Genomic DNA, 16,717 nt, shown 5'->3' with positions numbered 1-16,717 from the left:
TGAGCTTTGTCTTTCCGAATGTTCAGTCATCTCCTCCTTAATGATTGATTCCAGCAACTTCTACACTACAGAGGTCAAGCTAACTGGCCCATAGTTTCCTACGTTTTGCTTCTCTCCCTTTTTGGATAAGGGCATCACATTTGCATATTTACAATCCACCGGGACCCTTCCAGAATCCATGGAATTCTGAAATATCATAACCAATGCATCCACTATCTCTTCTGCTACCTCTTTTTATACTCTAGGTTACAGGCTATTAGGCCCCGGAGACGTATCTGCCCTTAATTCCATTAGTTTATTCAATAGGATTGCCCTAGTGATGGTTATTGCACCAAGTTCCTCTGCATAAACTGTAGTTTTTGGAAATGTTTCATTATCTTCTACCATGAAGACAGAAGCAAAATATTGGTTCAGTGTCTCCACCATCTCTGTATTCCCCATTATTGCCTCACCAGTACCTCTAAAGGGCCAACATTTACTTTAACTATTCTATTCCACCTTACATACTGAGAGAAGTCTTTGAGGCGCGATTCTCCGCAAATGCGGAGAGTCGTAAAGGCTGCCGTGAAACTGGCCGTGTTTCACAGCAGCCTCCGCGCCCCCTCCCGGGACCCGATTCTCCCCCCCGTGCTGGGCTAGCAGCGCGGCCCCGCGAAGCACGGCATTGCGGGCTTAGCGGCCGTCGCTAAGCCCGCGCGCCAAGCGTCACGGCGGCTGAGGCGCACGATGACGTCAGCTGCGCATGCGTGGGTTGGACGGCTCCAACCCGTGCATGCGCGGATGACGTCATCACGCATATGCGTCAAACCCGCGCACGCGCGGGCCGTCATGCACCTCAGCCGCCCCGCGGACTGATCCTGCGGGGCGGCGGAGGAACAAAGAGTGCGTGAGTACCAGACCCGCTGCCCGCGATCGGTGCGGCCGTGCCAATCGGTGCCATGGTTGTCCGGAACGGCACTTTGCGGCCGTTTTCACGAACGGTGAGAGCAGGCGTGTTTGCGTTCGTGAAAACGGCCGTAAAGGCCTGGGAACTCGACCCATCGGCCAGGGGAGAATCGCTGTTCGCCGTAAAAAACGGCGAGCAGCGATTCGTGTCGTTGGGGGGGGGGGGGGAGAATAGCGGGAGGTCGGGAAAAGTGTCGGGCAGGCCCTCCTGCTATTCTCCGACCCGTCGTGGACAGCGGAGAATCGTGCCCTTGGTATCAGTGTTTTATGTTTTCTGCTAGTTTCCTTTTGTAGTTCAGCTTAGCTCTTTTGATTTTATTTTTAACAGCCTTTTGCTGAACCATAAAGTTCTCCCAATCCTCCAGCATACCACTAGCTTTAGTATAGTATTCCCCAGTTTTTACCTTTATGTTTTTCTTGACTTCTTTGTGGAGGAGTACCAATCATGGGGGAAATTTTGAAGCAAATGAACAAAGCAGATTTATTGATGAATCTGGAGTAGATAGGATAGATGCGTCTACTAGTCTAAAAAACATTGAATCCATAAATGGGCCTGCAAAATCGGCAAGAAGTCGCGACCATGGTCTACCTGGCCATTCTCATGGGTGCAACGGGGCTGCCGGTGGCACCCTCTGCCCTTGTTGGAATTCTTGGCCTCGACCTACCAATGCCGCTATGTCGGTATCCAGGCCTGGCCACCAGACATAGCTTCTGGCCAGCATCTGCATTTTTGAGACTCCAGGGTGCCCATGTAGTAGTTTAGCCAGTATGGCTCGACAGCCTTGACTTGGAACTATTACTCGAGCCCCCCCATAGCAGGATCCCATCATCCACGGTGATCTGCTCTCTTCTGCTCCAGCAAGGGTGGAATTCCGCCTGGACCGGTCTTTCTATCTTCCCAGTTAGCATCATGTGTTTTATTTTTGATAACACCCGGTCTCTTTGGGTCCATCAACGAATGTTTTGTGCGGCCACTGGAAGGGTGTCCAGGAAATGTAACGTCATTACCGTTTCCCCATACCGTACTAATGGCGGGGCGTCCCGTAATGGCAGCCTACTTGGTGCATCGGCGTTTGCCACCCGGGTTCCTGGCCGATGCTCCAGTTGATACTGGTACGCCGCTAGTAGTAGGGCCCAGCGTTGGATCTGAGCCGAAGCTATTGGTGGTATTGCTTTGTCTTCTTTCACCAAACCCAGCAACGGCTTGTGGTCTGTAATTATAGTGAATTTCCGTCTGTACAAGTGCTGGTGAAATTACTTCACCTAGAAGGTCACAGCCAGTCCTTCCTTTTCGATTTCGGCGTACTTTCATTCTGCTGCTGCCAGCGTCCTGGAAGCAAACACTATAGGTCGTTCCTGTCCGTTTTGCCCTCTGTGCCAAAACTGCACCAACGCCACATGGAGACGCGTCGCACGTGAGCACCAACTCTTTCCTGGGGTCGTAGTGTGCCAATACGTTCTCTGAGGAAAGCTGTTCTTTTATCTTCTTGGACGCCCTGTCTTGGCGGGTGGACCACTCCCAGGCTTGTCCATTTTTTAGTAATTGGTGTAGGGGGTCCAAGGTGGAAGCTCTGTTCTGTATGAACTTTCCATAATATGTCACCAGTTCTAAAAAAGACCTTAACTCCTGGATTGTGGTGCGGGCCGGGGCATCTTTAATCGCCTTCACCCGATCCTCCAAAGGGTGTAGCCCTGATTTGTCAACCGTGTACCCCACAGGAAAACACATTTCTCCCTCTTCTGGCGCACGTCTGCTGCTGAAAACCTCCTAAGGACTTCCTCCAGGTTTTGCAGGTGTTCTGCCTTTGTTTTTCCCTTAATGAGGACGTCGTCCAGGTAAATGGCGACTTGTGGTAGCCCTTGCAATATATTCTCCATTGTCCTCTGGAATATCGCACCAGCTGACGATACCCCAAAGGTTAATCTTGTATACTGAAAAAGGCCCTTCAGGGTGTTTATCGTTGAGAATTTTTGGGACTCTTTGTCCAGCTTCAGCTGTAGATATGCGTGGCTCATATCCAGCTTTGAGAATAGGAGTCCTCCAGCCAGCTTTGCATGCAAATCCTCAAACCGGGGAATTGGGTATTTGTCCAGTTATGAGTAGCGATTAATCATTTGTTTGAAATCTCCACAAAGGCGGACCTAGCCGTCCGGCTTAAGGATAGGCACCACGGGTGCCACCCATTCTGCAAACTGGGGTTTTATTATCCCCTCATGGTATAATCATTTTATTTCCATAATCACCTTTCTGCCTTAATGCGAAGGGTACTGGTTGGGCCTTGTAGAATTTTGGGACTGCCTCTGGATCTAAATGCAATATCGCCTTTGCTCCCTTTATTGTTCCGAGCCCATCTTGGAAAACCTCTGGGTATTTGCAAAGGAGTTCGCTCAGGCGGCCATTTGCCAGCTGGAAAACGTTTACCCAATCCAGCTGGATCTCTTTTAGCCAGTTTTGTCCCAATAAGCTTGGCCCAACACCTTTCACTACCATTAAAGGCAGCCTAACCAGTTGCTCTCCATAAGCCACAGTTACATGTGTTGTGCCCAACACTCTCAGTGGTTCCCCTGTGTATGTCCTCATTTTTGCCATGGTCATGGTTCGGAATAAGGGTTAGAACATAGAACAGTACAGCGCAAAACAGGCCCTTCGGCCCTCGATGTTGTGCTGAGCTTTGTCCGAAACCAAGATCAAGCTATCCCACTCCCTGTCATTCTGGTGTGCTCCATGTGCCTTTCCAATAACCGCTTGAAAGTTCCTAAAGTGTCCGACTCCACTATCATAGCAGGCAGTCCATTCCACACCCTAACCACTCTCTGAGTAAAGAACCTACCTCGGACATCCCTCCTATATCTCCCACCCCGAACCTAACAGTTACCTAACAGTTACCTAATGTAACAGCTACATCCACCTGAGGAAATAGGCACCAAACGTCCACACTATCTATCCCCCTCATCATCTTATAAACCTCTAAAGTCGCCTCTCATCCTCTGCTCCAAGAGAAAAGTCCTAGCTCCCTCAAACTTTCCTCATAAGACCTACCCTCCAAACCAGGCAGCATCCTGGTAAATCTCCTTTGCTCCCTTTCCAATGCTTTCACATCCCTCCTATAGTGAGGTGACCAGAACTGCACACAGTACTCCAAAAGTGGTCTCACCAGAGTCCTGTACAGTTGCAGCATAACCCCATGGCTCTTAAACTCAAGCCCCCTGTTAATAAACGCTAACACACTACAGGCCTTCTTCACGGCTCTATCCACTTGATTGGCAAACTTCAGAGATCTGTGGACATGAACCCCAAGATCTCTCTGTTCCTCCACATTCCTCAGAACCCTGTTGACCCTGTAATCCGCATTCAAATTTTTTCTACCAAAATGAATCACCTCGCACTTATCAGGGTTAAACTCCATCTGCCTTTTTCCGGCCCAGCTCTGCATCCTATCAATGTCTCTTTGCAGCCTACAACAGCCCTCCACCTCATCCACTACTCCACCAATCTTGGTGTCATTAGCAAATATACTGACTCACCCTTTAGCCCCCTCCTCCAAGACATTGATAAAAATCACAATTAGTAGAGGATCCAGCACAGATCTCTGTGGTACACAGCTGGTGACTGGTCTCCAGTCTGAAAATTTTCTATCCACCACCACCCTCTGTCTTCTATGTTATAGCCAGTTACTTATCCAATTGCCCAAATTTCCCTCTCACCCACACCTCCTTACTTTCTTCATGAGCTGACCATGGCGAACCTTATCAAACACCTTGCTGAAATCCATGTATACGACATGGTTGGAGTCCAATGCGAATTTTATTGAATACTGTTTCCCCTATCACTGATACGGCTGCTCCAGTGTTGACTTCCATCAGTGTGGGATGTCCATTTAAACTTATGGATAATTTAATGGGTTTAGATTTCACCATCTTTACACAATTTAGTTGTTCCTCGTTGGAGGTAGGTGGGGCTTCGAGGGTATGCATTCTCCTGTACCCCGGCCTAGGTGACCTTCTCCAAGGTGATGGTTTTGGGCTTCTATTTCTCCTTTCTGACTCCGATCTCTGGCAACAACTACAGTATTTTGCCAGGCGAAAGGCTGCAGGAGCTGCCGTCTGTCTTGTCATAATTTTCCCTTGTTTGGGAGGGCTTCGGCGAGTGGGCCTGGTTAACTTAGTATCTGCATCATTCCTGAGGCTGGTTATGCAGTTGCCTGTCCCCCAGCGGTAGTCCCTTAACTCAGTTTCACTGGTATGGGTGTCTACCTCCATCGGAGTACCCTGTAACTCATGCGATCCGCTTGCTGCTTTTTCGAAGGACAAAGCCAGCTGCAATGCTTGTTTGCAATCTAGCCCGGCCTCTGCTAACGGTCTTTTCTGTATTGCTAAATTATTTATTCCACATAACAAACTGTCTCGGAGCATCTCATTTAGCGTCAGACCAAATTCGCTGCCGGAGGAGGTGGTGGAAGCAGGGACAATAGTGACGTTAAAGGGGCATCTTGACAAATACATGAATAGAATGGGAATAGAGCAATACGGACCCCAGAAGTGCAGAATATTTTAGTTTAGACGGGCAGCATGGTCAGTGCAGGCTTGGGGGGGCCAAAGGGCCTGTTACTGTGCTGTACTTTTCTTTGTTCTTTGTTCTCTGCTAATCGCCTTAATCTTGTTAAAAAGTTTGTCACTGACTTCCTGGTGTCTCGGAATGCTGAGTAAAACTGGTACCTTCGCAGGATCAGAGGTGGCTTCGGGTCATAGTACTCTTTTACTAAGTCCGTCAATTCCTGGAAAGTTTTCATGTCCGGTGCCTTCGGAAAAGTGAGTCTGCGCATAATGGTAAAGGCTGCTGGCCCACACGCGGTCAGGAGAATGACCCGTTGGTTTTCATCCGGGATTATATCGTTTGCTCTAAAAAAGTACTTCATCCACTCTTCATATTGGGCCCAGTCTTCCACTGCAGGGTCAAAACTTTCCGAATAAAGGCATTTTTCCTGTCAGGGGCTGACCCTCAATATGCAGGAGCTGCACACGAGCAGGTTTCTTCGGGTCATTCCGTTTTCATCGTCGCCACTGTAATAAGTCCACAGAGGCAGAAGTTCTGTCACCAGAATTCCTTTTCTTTACAAACCCAACAGCTGAACAATCATGCCCATTCAGTCTGCTGTCTACACCGGGAGTGCCGAGGATCCAACACTCCCTGTTCTGTACAGAGAAAGGGGTTTCCTGATTGGGCCACTAATCAGGGAACTTATATTCTAATTGGCCAATCTCAAAGGCCTGGCCTAAGTCATTACAGTCGATTTAGGACTGAGCTTAGGAAGAACTTTTTCACCCAAAGGGTTGTGAATCTATGGAATTCCCTGCCCAGTGAAGCGGTTGAGGCTCCTTCATTAAATGTTTTCAAGGTAAAGATAGATAGTTTTTTGAAGAATAAAGGAATAAAGGGTTATGTTGTTCGGGTGGGAAAGTGCAGCTGAGTCCACAAAAGATCAGCCATGATCTTGAATGGCGGAGCAGGCTCGAGGGGCCAGATGGCTGACTCCTGCTCCTAGTTCTTATGTTTTTATGTACTGAGCGTGAAATTTCCACACAAGAAATCTCCCCATTCGATCTGTCATTATAAAAGGTGAGGAATTCTGGAATTCACCAGACCTTTTGTTTTGGCCAAGTCTGTCCCCCACCATGATCAGTGGGGTGGAGGCTCTATTCTGTCAGAGAAAGAAGGAGCTATATTCTGGGTTGATCTTCAGCTCTGGCTGGATTATTAGGTCAGTCTGTATGTTAAAGTATATTTTTAAATTCAAAGGTCACTAAAAGTAACAGTGCAATTGAAAGTAGGACACTCTGGAAGTCAGCAGGCACAATCTAAACCAGATTTCACGCTTTACTCTGAACCTCTCCTTGAAATAAATCATTGCAAAACTCCCCTTCGCTTGTGGGTTACTGAGAACCAATTGTCTCTCTCTCTCCTGCAGCAATCCTGGTGTACAGAGTGTTCAAAAATGAGAGTAAAACTACAGTGAAGATTCTGCACGGAGGCATCCACCTCATTGCACTAGTGGCAACTATTGTTGGTAAGTCTGGTGTGGGAGAGAGCAGTGAAACTCTGTGGGCAGTGAACATGGGAGAGTCAACCTGTCAGGGGTCTGTGTGTGTGTGCCAGATCATATGCAGAATAAATCCAATTTAAAACTGCGAAAGATGAAATGGTAAGATGGATGGACACCAATGAAAAGGTAAGATAAAGAAGAGAGGAAGAGTGACATGAGGGAAGGGGAAAGAGAGGATATGTGAATGAGTAAACAAAACTGCGTTGTTTCCAATTTGGGACTGAGGATCCTCATCTGTGTGTGGAAGGACCTGAACCAAATCTCTTCAGGAGCCAAGACTAAGTAGGCGGCATGTGATGATCAGCCATGATCAGAAAATTATTTCATTTATTCATCCATAATAATAATCTTTATTAGTGTCACAAGTAGGCTTACATTAACACTGCAATGAATTAACCGTGAAAACCCCCACACTGACGCCTGTTTGGGTACACGGAGGGGGAATTCAGAATGTCCAGTTCATCTAACAAGCACGCCTTTCGGGACTTGTGGGAAGAAACCGGAACACCCAGAGGAAAGCCACGCAGACACGGGGAGAACATGCAGACTCTGCACAGACAGTGACCCAAGCCGGGAATCAAACCCGGGTCCCTGACGGTGTGAAGCAACAGTGCTAACCACTGTGCTACCGTGCCGCCTGGATGTGGGTGTCACTGACCAGGCCAGCATTTATTGCTATCCCTAGTTGCCCTTGCAAAGGTGGTGGTGAGCTATCTTCTTGCATTGTTGCAGTCCCTGAGGTGTAGGTACATCCACTGTGGTTTAAGGGAGGGAATTCCAGGATCTAGACCCAGCGATACTGAAGGAACAGGGATATATTTCCAATTCAGGGTGGTGGGTGACTTGGAGAGAAACCTCCAGGTGACAAGGCGTTTGGGCTCCATGTGTCCAAGGGCTCCTTGTGTTTGGTGGCTAGAAGTGGATGGCTATGATTGGCAGCAGGGTTTGGAGTTGTGTGGATTCTAATTATGTTTTCTTTTCTAGGTTTGGTTTCTGTTTTTGGTTATCACTCGGCACAAAATATACCCGATATGTACAGTCTGCACAGCTGGTGTGGTCTCATAAGCATCATTCTCTTCTGTGTACAGGTTAGTGCCCTTAACTGTGCCAACCCGGCTCCACACTCTGCCATTCTGTACCCTCCAGGAGAAGTCATCAAAGGCAGGGTAGATTCACCCTGAAATCTGGAACACTCTCCCTCAAAAGGCTGTTGTGACTGGGGGTCAATCAAAACATTTCTAGGGTGATGTGGTGACACAGTGGTTAGCACTGCTGCCTCACTGCTGCCTCACAGTGCCAGGGACTCGGGTTCGATTCTGGCCTTGGTGACTGTCTTTGTGCAGTTTGCACATTATCCCCGTATCCACGATGGTTTCCGCCGGGTGCTCTGGTTTCCTCCCACAGCCTAAAGATGTGTGGCTTAGGTGGATGGGCCATGCTAAATTGCCCCTTAGTGTCCAAAGGTGTGCAGTTTAGGTGGGGTTGCGGGGTAGGGTGGGGGAGTGGGCCGAGGTGGGGTACTCTTTTAGAGTGTCGGTGCAGACTCGATTGGGCAAATGGGATGCAGGGATTCTTGATTCTAAACTCAGATGGATGGATTTTTGTTGGGGAAGGGGATCAAGGAATATGGAACCAAGGTAGAGTTAAGATACGGATCAGCATGATATAAACAATGGAATAGGTTGAATAGCTATTCTTTTACAACAATCTAATAAACAACACATCCAAGAAACAAAAACAGAAAAGCTTGAAAGGCTCAATCAGTCCAGTGTCACTCATTGAGAAGTAGAAGTCAGTCGGTATGTGGTTTATGCTCATGGTTCCTGGTCCAGCGGAGGTCACACACCACCTTTAACAAATAAACAGAGAACACAACTTCTAAAACACTCATGCTCACATCAAGCTTAAACTAAACAACCACAGGAACAAATAAAAATCTGCTGTTCATTCTCATCACCATGGCAGCCATACTGAAATGAAATGAAATGAAAATCGCTTATTGTCACGAGTAGGCTTCAATGAAGTTACTGTGAAAAGCCCCTAGGCGCCACATTCCAGCGCCTGTTCAGGGAGGCTGGTACAGGAATCGAACCGTGCTGCTGGCCTGCTTGGTCTGCTTTAAAAGCCAGCGATTTAGCCCAGTGAGCTAAACCAGCCCCTAACTAATCAGACAACATTAATTTATATATTGTGATGAATGTAGAAATTCTTATATATTATATTTCATATCAGTTGAAGCAATGTTTTAAAAGCCTTGGTTAAGGTATATAATTATTGCAGTAATATTACTAAAAAACCTAGGCTAAGTTATACCAAGAAGACTGACGGCATCCTGATCGAGGTGTACAAGTTTATGAAGGGCATGGACAGGATGGGTTGGGATTACCTGTTCCCCATTAGTTGAAGGGGGCAGGAGGTTACAAGGGGACACAAGTTCAAGGTCGGGGGCAGGAGGTTTAGGGAGGATTTGAGGAAACAATTTTATCCAGAGGGTGTTGAGCATCTGGAATGCACTATCTGGGAGGGTGGTAGAGGCAGGTTACCTTACATCCTGCAACCTTACATTCCCGTACCAGCCTCCCTGGACAGGCGCCGGAATGTGGCGACTAGGGGCTTTTCACAGTAACTTCATTGAAGCCTACTCGCGACAATAAGCGATTTTCATTCATTTCATTTGACCCTTTAAAAAGTACCTGGATGAGCACTTGGCATGTCAAAATATTCAAGGCTATGGGCCAAATGCTGGCAAATGGGATTAGAAAGCCAGGTCTACTGTTCTTCATGTGTCGGTGTGGACCCGCTGAGGGCCTCTTCTGCACTGTATCATTATTCTGTGGCTCTGTGTCTGCCAAAGGAGTTGTAAAAGAGTGTCATTTATTGGTTTTAACCACTTGGTTGCAGATAAATGGCTAATGGAATTGTGTTTTGATTGTTGGAGATTCCCTGGAGTGTAGATAGTTTATGGAGGGAGTGCTGCTTAGTCCTGGCTCTGCAGATAATGGAATTTAGTGGGATACAGGTGATGTAATTAATAGGAGGAGCCAGGTATGCCTGTAGTTTTGCAGTTTTCCATACGATGTGAGCATGATAAGGCAGAAGGATCTGCTCTTGAAAGAAACTCTCTCCGAAACTCTCTACAAAGCTAAGAAAGTACCCTGTTTTGTTAACTTGGCATTTGAGTTATTTTGGGTTGCTTAATTGGAATTAGTGGCAGGTGTAGATAGTAAGTTGAAGATTTTCCTTGTGTTTAAGAACTGTTTAATTGATAATTGTAAAGTTGTTTCTTTGATGTTAATGTTGATAATTATGTCTTTAAAATAAAGCTTCTTTGAACATAAAGTTACTTATTGGTCAGAGTCATCACACCTGGGGTGAAGTATCCTTTTCTCATAGTTTTACGAAAACAAATTGTTTCGGGTCCTCATCCAGTATCCTAACAAAATAGTGAGGAGGAGATAAACACACACAGGGAGGAGACTAAAGACTGAGTTTAACAGATATATGTTCAGAAGAAATTTAAGGTCAAAGAGGGGAAGGGTAATTCAGGAAGGGAGTTCAGAAATTGGAAGACGACAAACCGGATCTGAGATGCTAAGTATAGATGAAAATACAACGATGCAGTTAAAAGGAGACAAACTTAGAAACATAGATAATAGGAGTGGAATAAGACCTTTCGTCCCTTCGAGCCTGCTCTGCCATTCATTATGATCATGGCTGATTGTCCAACTTAATAGGGCAGCACGGTAGCACAAGTGGATAGCACTGTGGCTTCACAGCGCCAGGGTCCCAGATTCAATTCCCCGCTGGGTCACTGTCTGTGCGGAGTCTGCACATTCTCCCCATGTTTGCGTGGGTTTCCTCTGAGTACTCCAGTTTCCTCCCACAGCCCAAAGATGTGCCGGTTAGGCGGATTGGCCATGATAAATTTCCCTGAGTGACCAAAAAGGTTAGGAGCGGTTATTGGGTTACGGAGATAGGGTGGAAGTGAGGACTCAAATGGGTTGGTGCAGACTCGATGGGCCGAATGGCCTCCTTCTGCACTGTACAGGGCGGGATTCTCCACCAGTCGCGATTTCACGCTCCCCTGCCAGCAGCATGATCCTCCATTCCCGCAGCCAGCCAATGGGGTTTCCCAGTGTGGTCACTCCAAACCGTCAGGAAAACCACAGGCATGCCGGCCGACCAGAGGATCCCGCCGATGGAGAATTCCACTCACTATGTTTTGGCCTCAACTACTGGGCAGCACAGTAGCATAGTAGCATAGCATTTCGCACAATTGCTTCACAGCTCTAGGATCCTAGGTTCAATTCCTGGCTTGGGTCACTGTCTGTGCGGAGTCTGCACGTTCTCCCCGTGTGTGTGTGGGTTTCCTCCGGGTGCTCCAGTTTCCTCCCACAGTCCAAAGATGTGCAGGTTAGGCGGATTGGCCATGATAAATTGCCCTTGGTATCCAATATTGCCCTTAATGTTGGGTGGGGTTACTGAGTTATGGTGATAGGGTGGAGGAGTGGGCTTAGGTGGGGTGCTCTTTCCAAGAGCCAGTGCAGGTTCGATGGGCTCGAATAGCCTCCTTCTGCACTGTAAATTCTATGCTTCTATGATACTCTCTGTGGTATAATCAATTCCACACGTTGGCCACTCGCTGGATGAAGAAACTTCTCCTCATCTCTATCCTAAATGGTCTACCCCCTATCCTCAGACTGTAACCCCTGGTTCTGGACACCCCAACCATTGGAAACGCCGTTCTTCAATCTACTATGTTTAGTCCTTTTAGAATTTTATAAATTTCTATGAGTTCCCCCCTCATTCTTCGGAACTCCAATGAATACAATCCTACCCGACTCAATCGCTCCTCTTATGTCATCCTGTCATCTCAGGAATCAGTCTGGTAAACCTTCTTGGCACTCTTTCTGGAGCAGGAACATCCTTCCTCGGATAAGGAGACTAAAACTGCACACAATGGGTATGAATCATCAGAAACATTCTAATTCCATCTGTGGCAGATTTTTCATAGAGTTTCCCGTCGCTCTGCTGTCAAGCTTCCCACCGCTATCCAGTGACATATTTTTGGGCCCTGCGAAGCTTCTCACCACGACAACTACACAGAAGTATTCAGCCAATGATGTACAGTCATTGCTCTCCAACCTGGTGTTTGGCTTCACAAATGCTCCTTCCGCTTGCGTCAAAGCGGCGCGGCCTGAATGACGCGGCCGGCGGCGTCTAAATGACGTCACCCGCGCATGCGCAGGTTGGCCAGTGCCAACCCGTGCATGCGCGGTTGCCGTCTTCCCCTCCGCTGCCCTGCAAGACATGGAGGATTGATCTTGCGGGGCGGCAGAGGGAAAAGAGTGCGTCTTTTAGAGACGCCGGCCCGACGATCGATCCTCCCTCCGCCCCCCCACAGGCCCCACACACAGCGGTCGCGAGCTGTTCACGCCGGCAGTGACCAGGTGTGGTTGGCGCCAGCGTGAACTGGTCAGATTCGGCAGGCCGCTCGGCCCATTTGGGCCAGAGAATCGCCACTCGACCGGAGCGGCGATTCTCCGAGCGGCCTGTCGCAAAACGCGACATGCCATTTTGGGGGGGGGGGGGGGGGGGGGGGGGGGGGGGTGGGAGTATCGTGTGGGGGTGCCAGGGCGGCATGGCATGATTCACCTGGCACTCCCGCGATTCTCCCACCCGGCGTGGGGGTCGGAGAATCGCGCCCCTAGTTTTACAGCACAGAAGGAGGCTCTTCGGTCCATCATATCTGTGCCATCCATTAAGTGGGTCTCGAAGGTCAGCCAGTTGGCAAAAGTAGGTCCTGGAAAAGAAGTTTGGAAAACACTGGATTAGCCCAACATCATTAGCAGTAAAAATGCTTTTATAAAGGATGTGATAAAAATATCAACAGTAGTAGACTAAGTCAACGTGGATTTAATAATCTTTATTGTCACAAGTAGCTTACATTAACACTGCAATGAAGTTACAGTGAAAATCCCCGAGTCGTCAGGGAAATCCTGTTTGACAAACCTACTGGAGTTTATTTTAGCAGAGAGTTTAGTGTGCAAAATTATAGCACATGGGACTGAGAGTATGTATTGGCATGGATTGAGAATTAGTTAGCAGACTAGAAACTGAGTAGGAATAAATGTTTGCTGATGACACAGAACTTGGTGGGAATGTGAGTGGTGAGGAGGATGTTAACAGTTCTCTAGGAGATTTAGACAAGTTGAGTGAGTGACAAATACATGACGGATAAAGTTTAACGTAGATAAATTTGAAGTTATCCACTTTGGCAGAAAAAACATAATGGCAGAATATTATTTAAATGGTGGTACACAAAAGGATCTGGGTGTCCCTGTGCACCAGGCACTGAAAGCAAGCAGGCAGGTGCAGTAAGCACCAAGGCAAATGAAAAGTTGACCTTCATTGCAAGAGGCCTTGTGTACAGGAGCAAGGATGTCTTACCATAGATGTACAGGGTCTTGGTGAGGCTACACCTGGAGTATTGTGTGCAGTTTTGGTCTCCTTGCCTCAGGAATAATATACGGGCCACAGAGGGAGTGCAGCGAAGGTTCACCAGGCTGATTCCCGGGATTGTACTACGAGGAGAGATTGGGTCGACTGGGCCTGTATTCACTGGAATTTCGAAGAATGAGAAGGAATCTAATTGCAACATATCAAATTCGGAGAGGGCTGGACAGACTGGATTCAGGGATGTTGTTTTCTCTGGCTGGGGCGGTCAAGGTCAAGGCCAAGGTCAAGGTCCAAAGATGTGCAGGTTAGGTGGATTGGCCATGATAAATTGCCCTTAGTGTCCAAAATTGCCCTTAGTGTTGGGTGGGGTTACTGGGTTATGGGGATAGAATAAGGTGTTGACCTTGGGTAAAATCTCTTTCCAAGAGCCTGTGCAGACTCGATGGGCTGAATGGCCTCCTTCTGCACACAGTCTCAGGATAGAGAGTAGGCCATTTAGGACTGAGATGAGAGTGGTGAACCTGTGGAATTCTCTACCACAGAAGGCTGTGGAGACAAAGTCACTAAATATATTCAAGACAGAAATAGACTAGATTTCTAAACTCTAAAGGTGTCAAGAAGTATGGGGGAAGCATTGGAGTATAGTGTTGAGATAGAGGATGAGCCATGATCATAATGAATGGCGGAGCAAGCTCGAAGGGCTGAATGATCTACTCCCGCTCCAAGTTTCTATGTTTCCATTTGAAAAATACAGGCAGCGGAATTCTCCATTTGCGGGACCCTCCGGTCCACTGGCAGTGCACCCACGCCTGCGGAATGCCAACAGAGTATGGTGGCCGCATTGGGGAGCCCCATTGGCCAGGCTGGGGACAGAGAATCGCCCTGGCAGTCGGGACATTCCGCCCCAGAAAATGCGGCGGGCAGACCGAAGAATCCCGCCCAGAATCTGTCAAAGTGGCATCAAATCGGGGAAGCTGAAGTACAAAAGAATTGGGAGGGTGAGATGGAGCTGAATTATGGAGCTGTGGGGTAGGATTCTTCATGTGCCCTATACCTTTGATTGGAATCAATTGTGCTGACTCATTGATAGACTTCTCTTTCCAGTGTTATTTGTGTCATGCCTGTTTTGTGCTGTGTTATTATTAGGTTAAAGGTTCAAGTGTTTTTTGTCGACCTTCCTTTTTGCAGTGGGTTGTAGGACTAACATTCTTCATGTTTCCTGGCGTGTCCTATTCTCTCCGAGCCTCTTACCGGCCACTCCATGTGTACTTTGGACTGGGACTATTTATTCTGGCTATCGGGACCTCCTTACTCGGGATCACGGAGAAGCTGATCTTCTCCATCGGGTAAGGTTCAGTGCAGCACTGGAGGGATTGGAGAATATGTTCAAGCTGCTCAAGCAATATTTGGTACTCCTCTTAAGGGCATAGTGTCCAAATGCTGACATTAGATCTCTGCCTGGATTTTCACCAAGTCAGGTTGACGCGGGAACCCATTTAAAAATGCCGGAGGCATCCCCATTTCAGGATTCTCAACCCTGGTTCCTGGGATGCCTGATTTTCAGCAGTGCCTTTAAAGGTAGTGGGTTTGTTCATGTCGAAAGCTGGTACAGTATCTGACACTCCACACTCCCAACTTGACCAGCTCCATTGTGGGGGTGGAGGAGGGAGTGAATGTTTGTGGCCGGGATGCCAATGAAGCCAACTGCTTTGGCCTGGAAGGTGTATGTAAAGCCTCAAGTGTTTTTGGAGCTGCGTTTACTCTGGAAAGTGAAGAGTAATCTACTACACTACTGTGTGGTGTAGATGGTGGACAGGCTCAGAAAAAAAGGGAGTTATGAGGTGAGTTACTGGCCACAGGATTACCAGCCTCCAACATGCATTTGCAGCCTGCACTTGGGGTGGCACAGTGGCACAGTAGTTAGCACTATTGCCTCACAGCTCCAGGGTCCCAGGTTGCATTCCAGCCTCAGGTGACTGTATGTATGGAGTTTGCACTTCCTCCCCTTGTCCGCATGGGTTTCCTCAGGGTGCTCAGGTTTCCTCCCACAGTCCAAAGATGTGCAGATTAGATGGATTGGCCATGCTAAATTGCCCCTTAGTGTCCAAAAGGTGAGGTTGAGTCATTGGGTTACGGGGATAGGGTGGAGGCATGGGCTTAGGTAAGGTGTGCTTCCTAAGAGTCGGTGCAGACTTGATGGGCCGAATGACCTCCTTCTGCATCTATTCTATGATTTATATGGTCAGTGCAGTTCAATTTCTGGTCAATGGTAAGCCCAGGACGTTGATAGTTGGGGATTCAGTGATGGTAATGCCATTGAATGTCAAGGGGTGATGGTAAGATTCTCTCTTCTTGGAGATGGCCCTTGCCTGGCACTTGTATCGCGTAGTATGTCAGGCAAGAGTGGTTGGGGGGGTGGAGGCCATACAATTGAAACTCTAGGAATAATGTGAGGTTGACTGGGCACCAGATGCTGAAGTTCAGATTGCTGATGCTTGTGATTGAATCAATCCTTTCCCTTGCAGGAGTACCTACTCCAAGTTTGCAGCTGAGGGAGTATTGGCGAATGTGCTGGGCCTGGTGCTGATTGGCTTTGGATTGACGGTCGTATATGTCGTGACGCGCAGCGAATGGAAGCGAGTAACAAGCCCTGAGGAGGAAGCCCTCTCCATGCACTTCAAAACCCTGACAGAGAGGGACAGCCCCGATTCACCACAGGGATCATAACGCTCAAAGTTCAAACCAATGCCATCAAGTGAATACAAATTATAGCCATGCTGTAGTAAGTGAGTGAGTGCTAAGAGCACAGGGTTCGTTGATGTCTCACTCTGTCTTTTTTGTTAATAAATCCTACACTGATTTTCTTATTTAATGACAGGAAGTCCTGTTTCCCCCAATAGATGGTGTTTTGGGTGCACTTCATATCCCAGCAAGTTAGAAGACAGAATAAAATGAATTGATTAAAGGATAATAATTAGTCATTTACCCTGGGGAGTTGGATGGTGAGGTTGCCAGACCATTATGTTTTTCATCACTGGGGACAAATCCAGTTCAGGCTGCAGGAGACTTGTGTGGAAAGAGCTGAACTAATCTCAGCCCAGTTTCCAATGGGCATGGGGCCATGGCAACCCAAGAGAGGCTGCAGGAACTCAGGCATAAGAAACAGGATTAATACCATCTCGGGACAATGAGGCGCTCTCTTAAGGTTGTGA

The 16,717-nt window shown here is 47.8% G+C and overlaps 1 protein-coding gene across 1 annotated transcript in view; it reads left to right on the top strand.

Moving 5' to 3' along the window:
• LOC119954179 (cytochrome b561) overlaps nucleotides 1-16,372 on the top strand; it is a 63,640-nt gene extending 47,268 nt beyond the window's left edge. Inside the window, exons 3-6 of the mRNA XM_038779170.1 lie at nucleotides 6,912-7,010; nucleotides 8,031-8,134; nucleotides 14,694-14,851; nucleotides 16,031-16,372. Coding sequence (XP_038635098.1) covers nucleotides 6,912-7,010; nucleotides 8,031-8,134; nucleotides 14,694-14,851; nucleotides 16,031-16,232 — 563 coding nt within the window. The 3' untranslated portion in view covers nucleotides 16,233-16,372. The remainder of the gene's footprint in view (nucleotides 1-6,911; nucleotides 7,011-8,030; nucleotides 8,135-14,693; nucleotides 14,852-16,030) is intronic.
• The last annotated feature ends 345 nt before the right edge of the window (nucleotides 16,373-16,717 follow it).

Source organism: Scyliorhinus canicula, chromosome 19, assembly GCF_902713615.1.
Source record: "Scyliorhinus canicula chromosome 19, sScyCan1.1, whole genome shotgun sequence".
In the NCBI taxonomy this organism is placed as follows: domain Eukaryota; kingdom Metazoa; phylum Chordata; class Chondrichthyes; order Carcharhiniformes; family Scyliorhinidae; genus Scyliorhinus; species Scyliorhinus canicula.
Note: the sequence above shows the minus strand (reverse complement) of the source record. Positions and strands in the feature narration are given on the sequence as shown.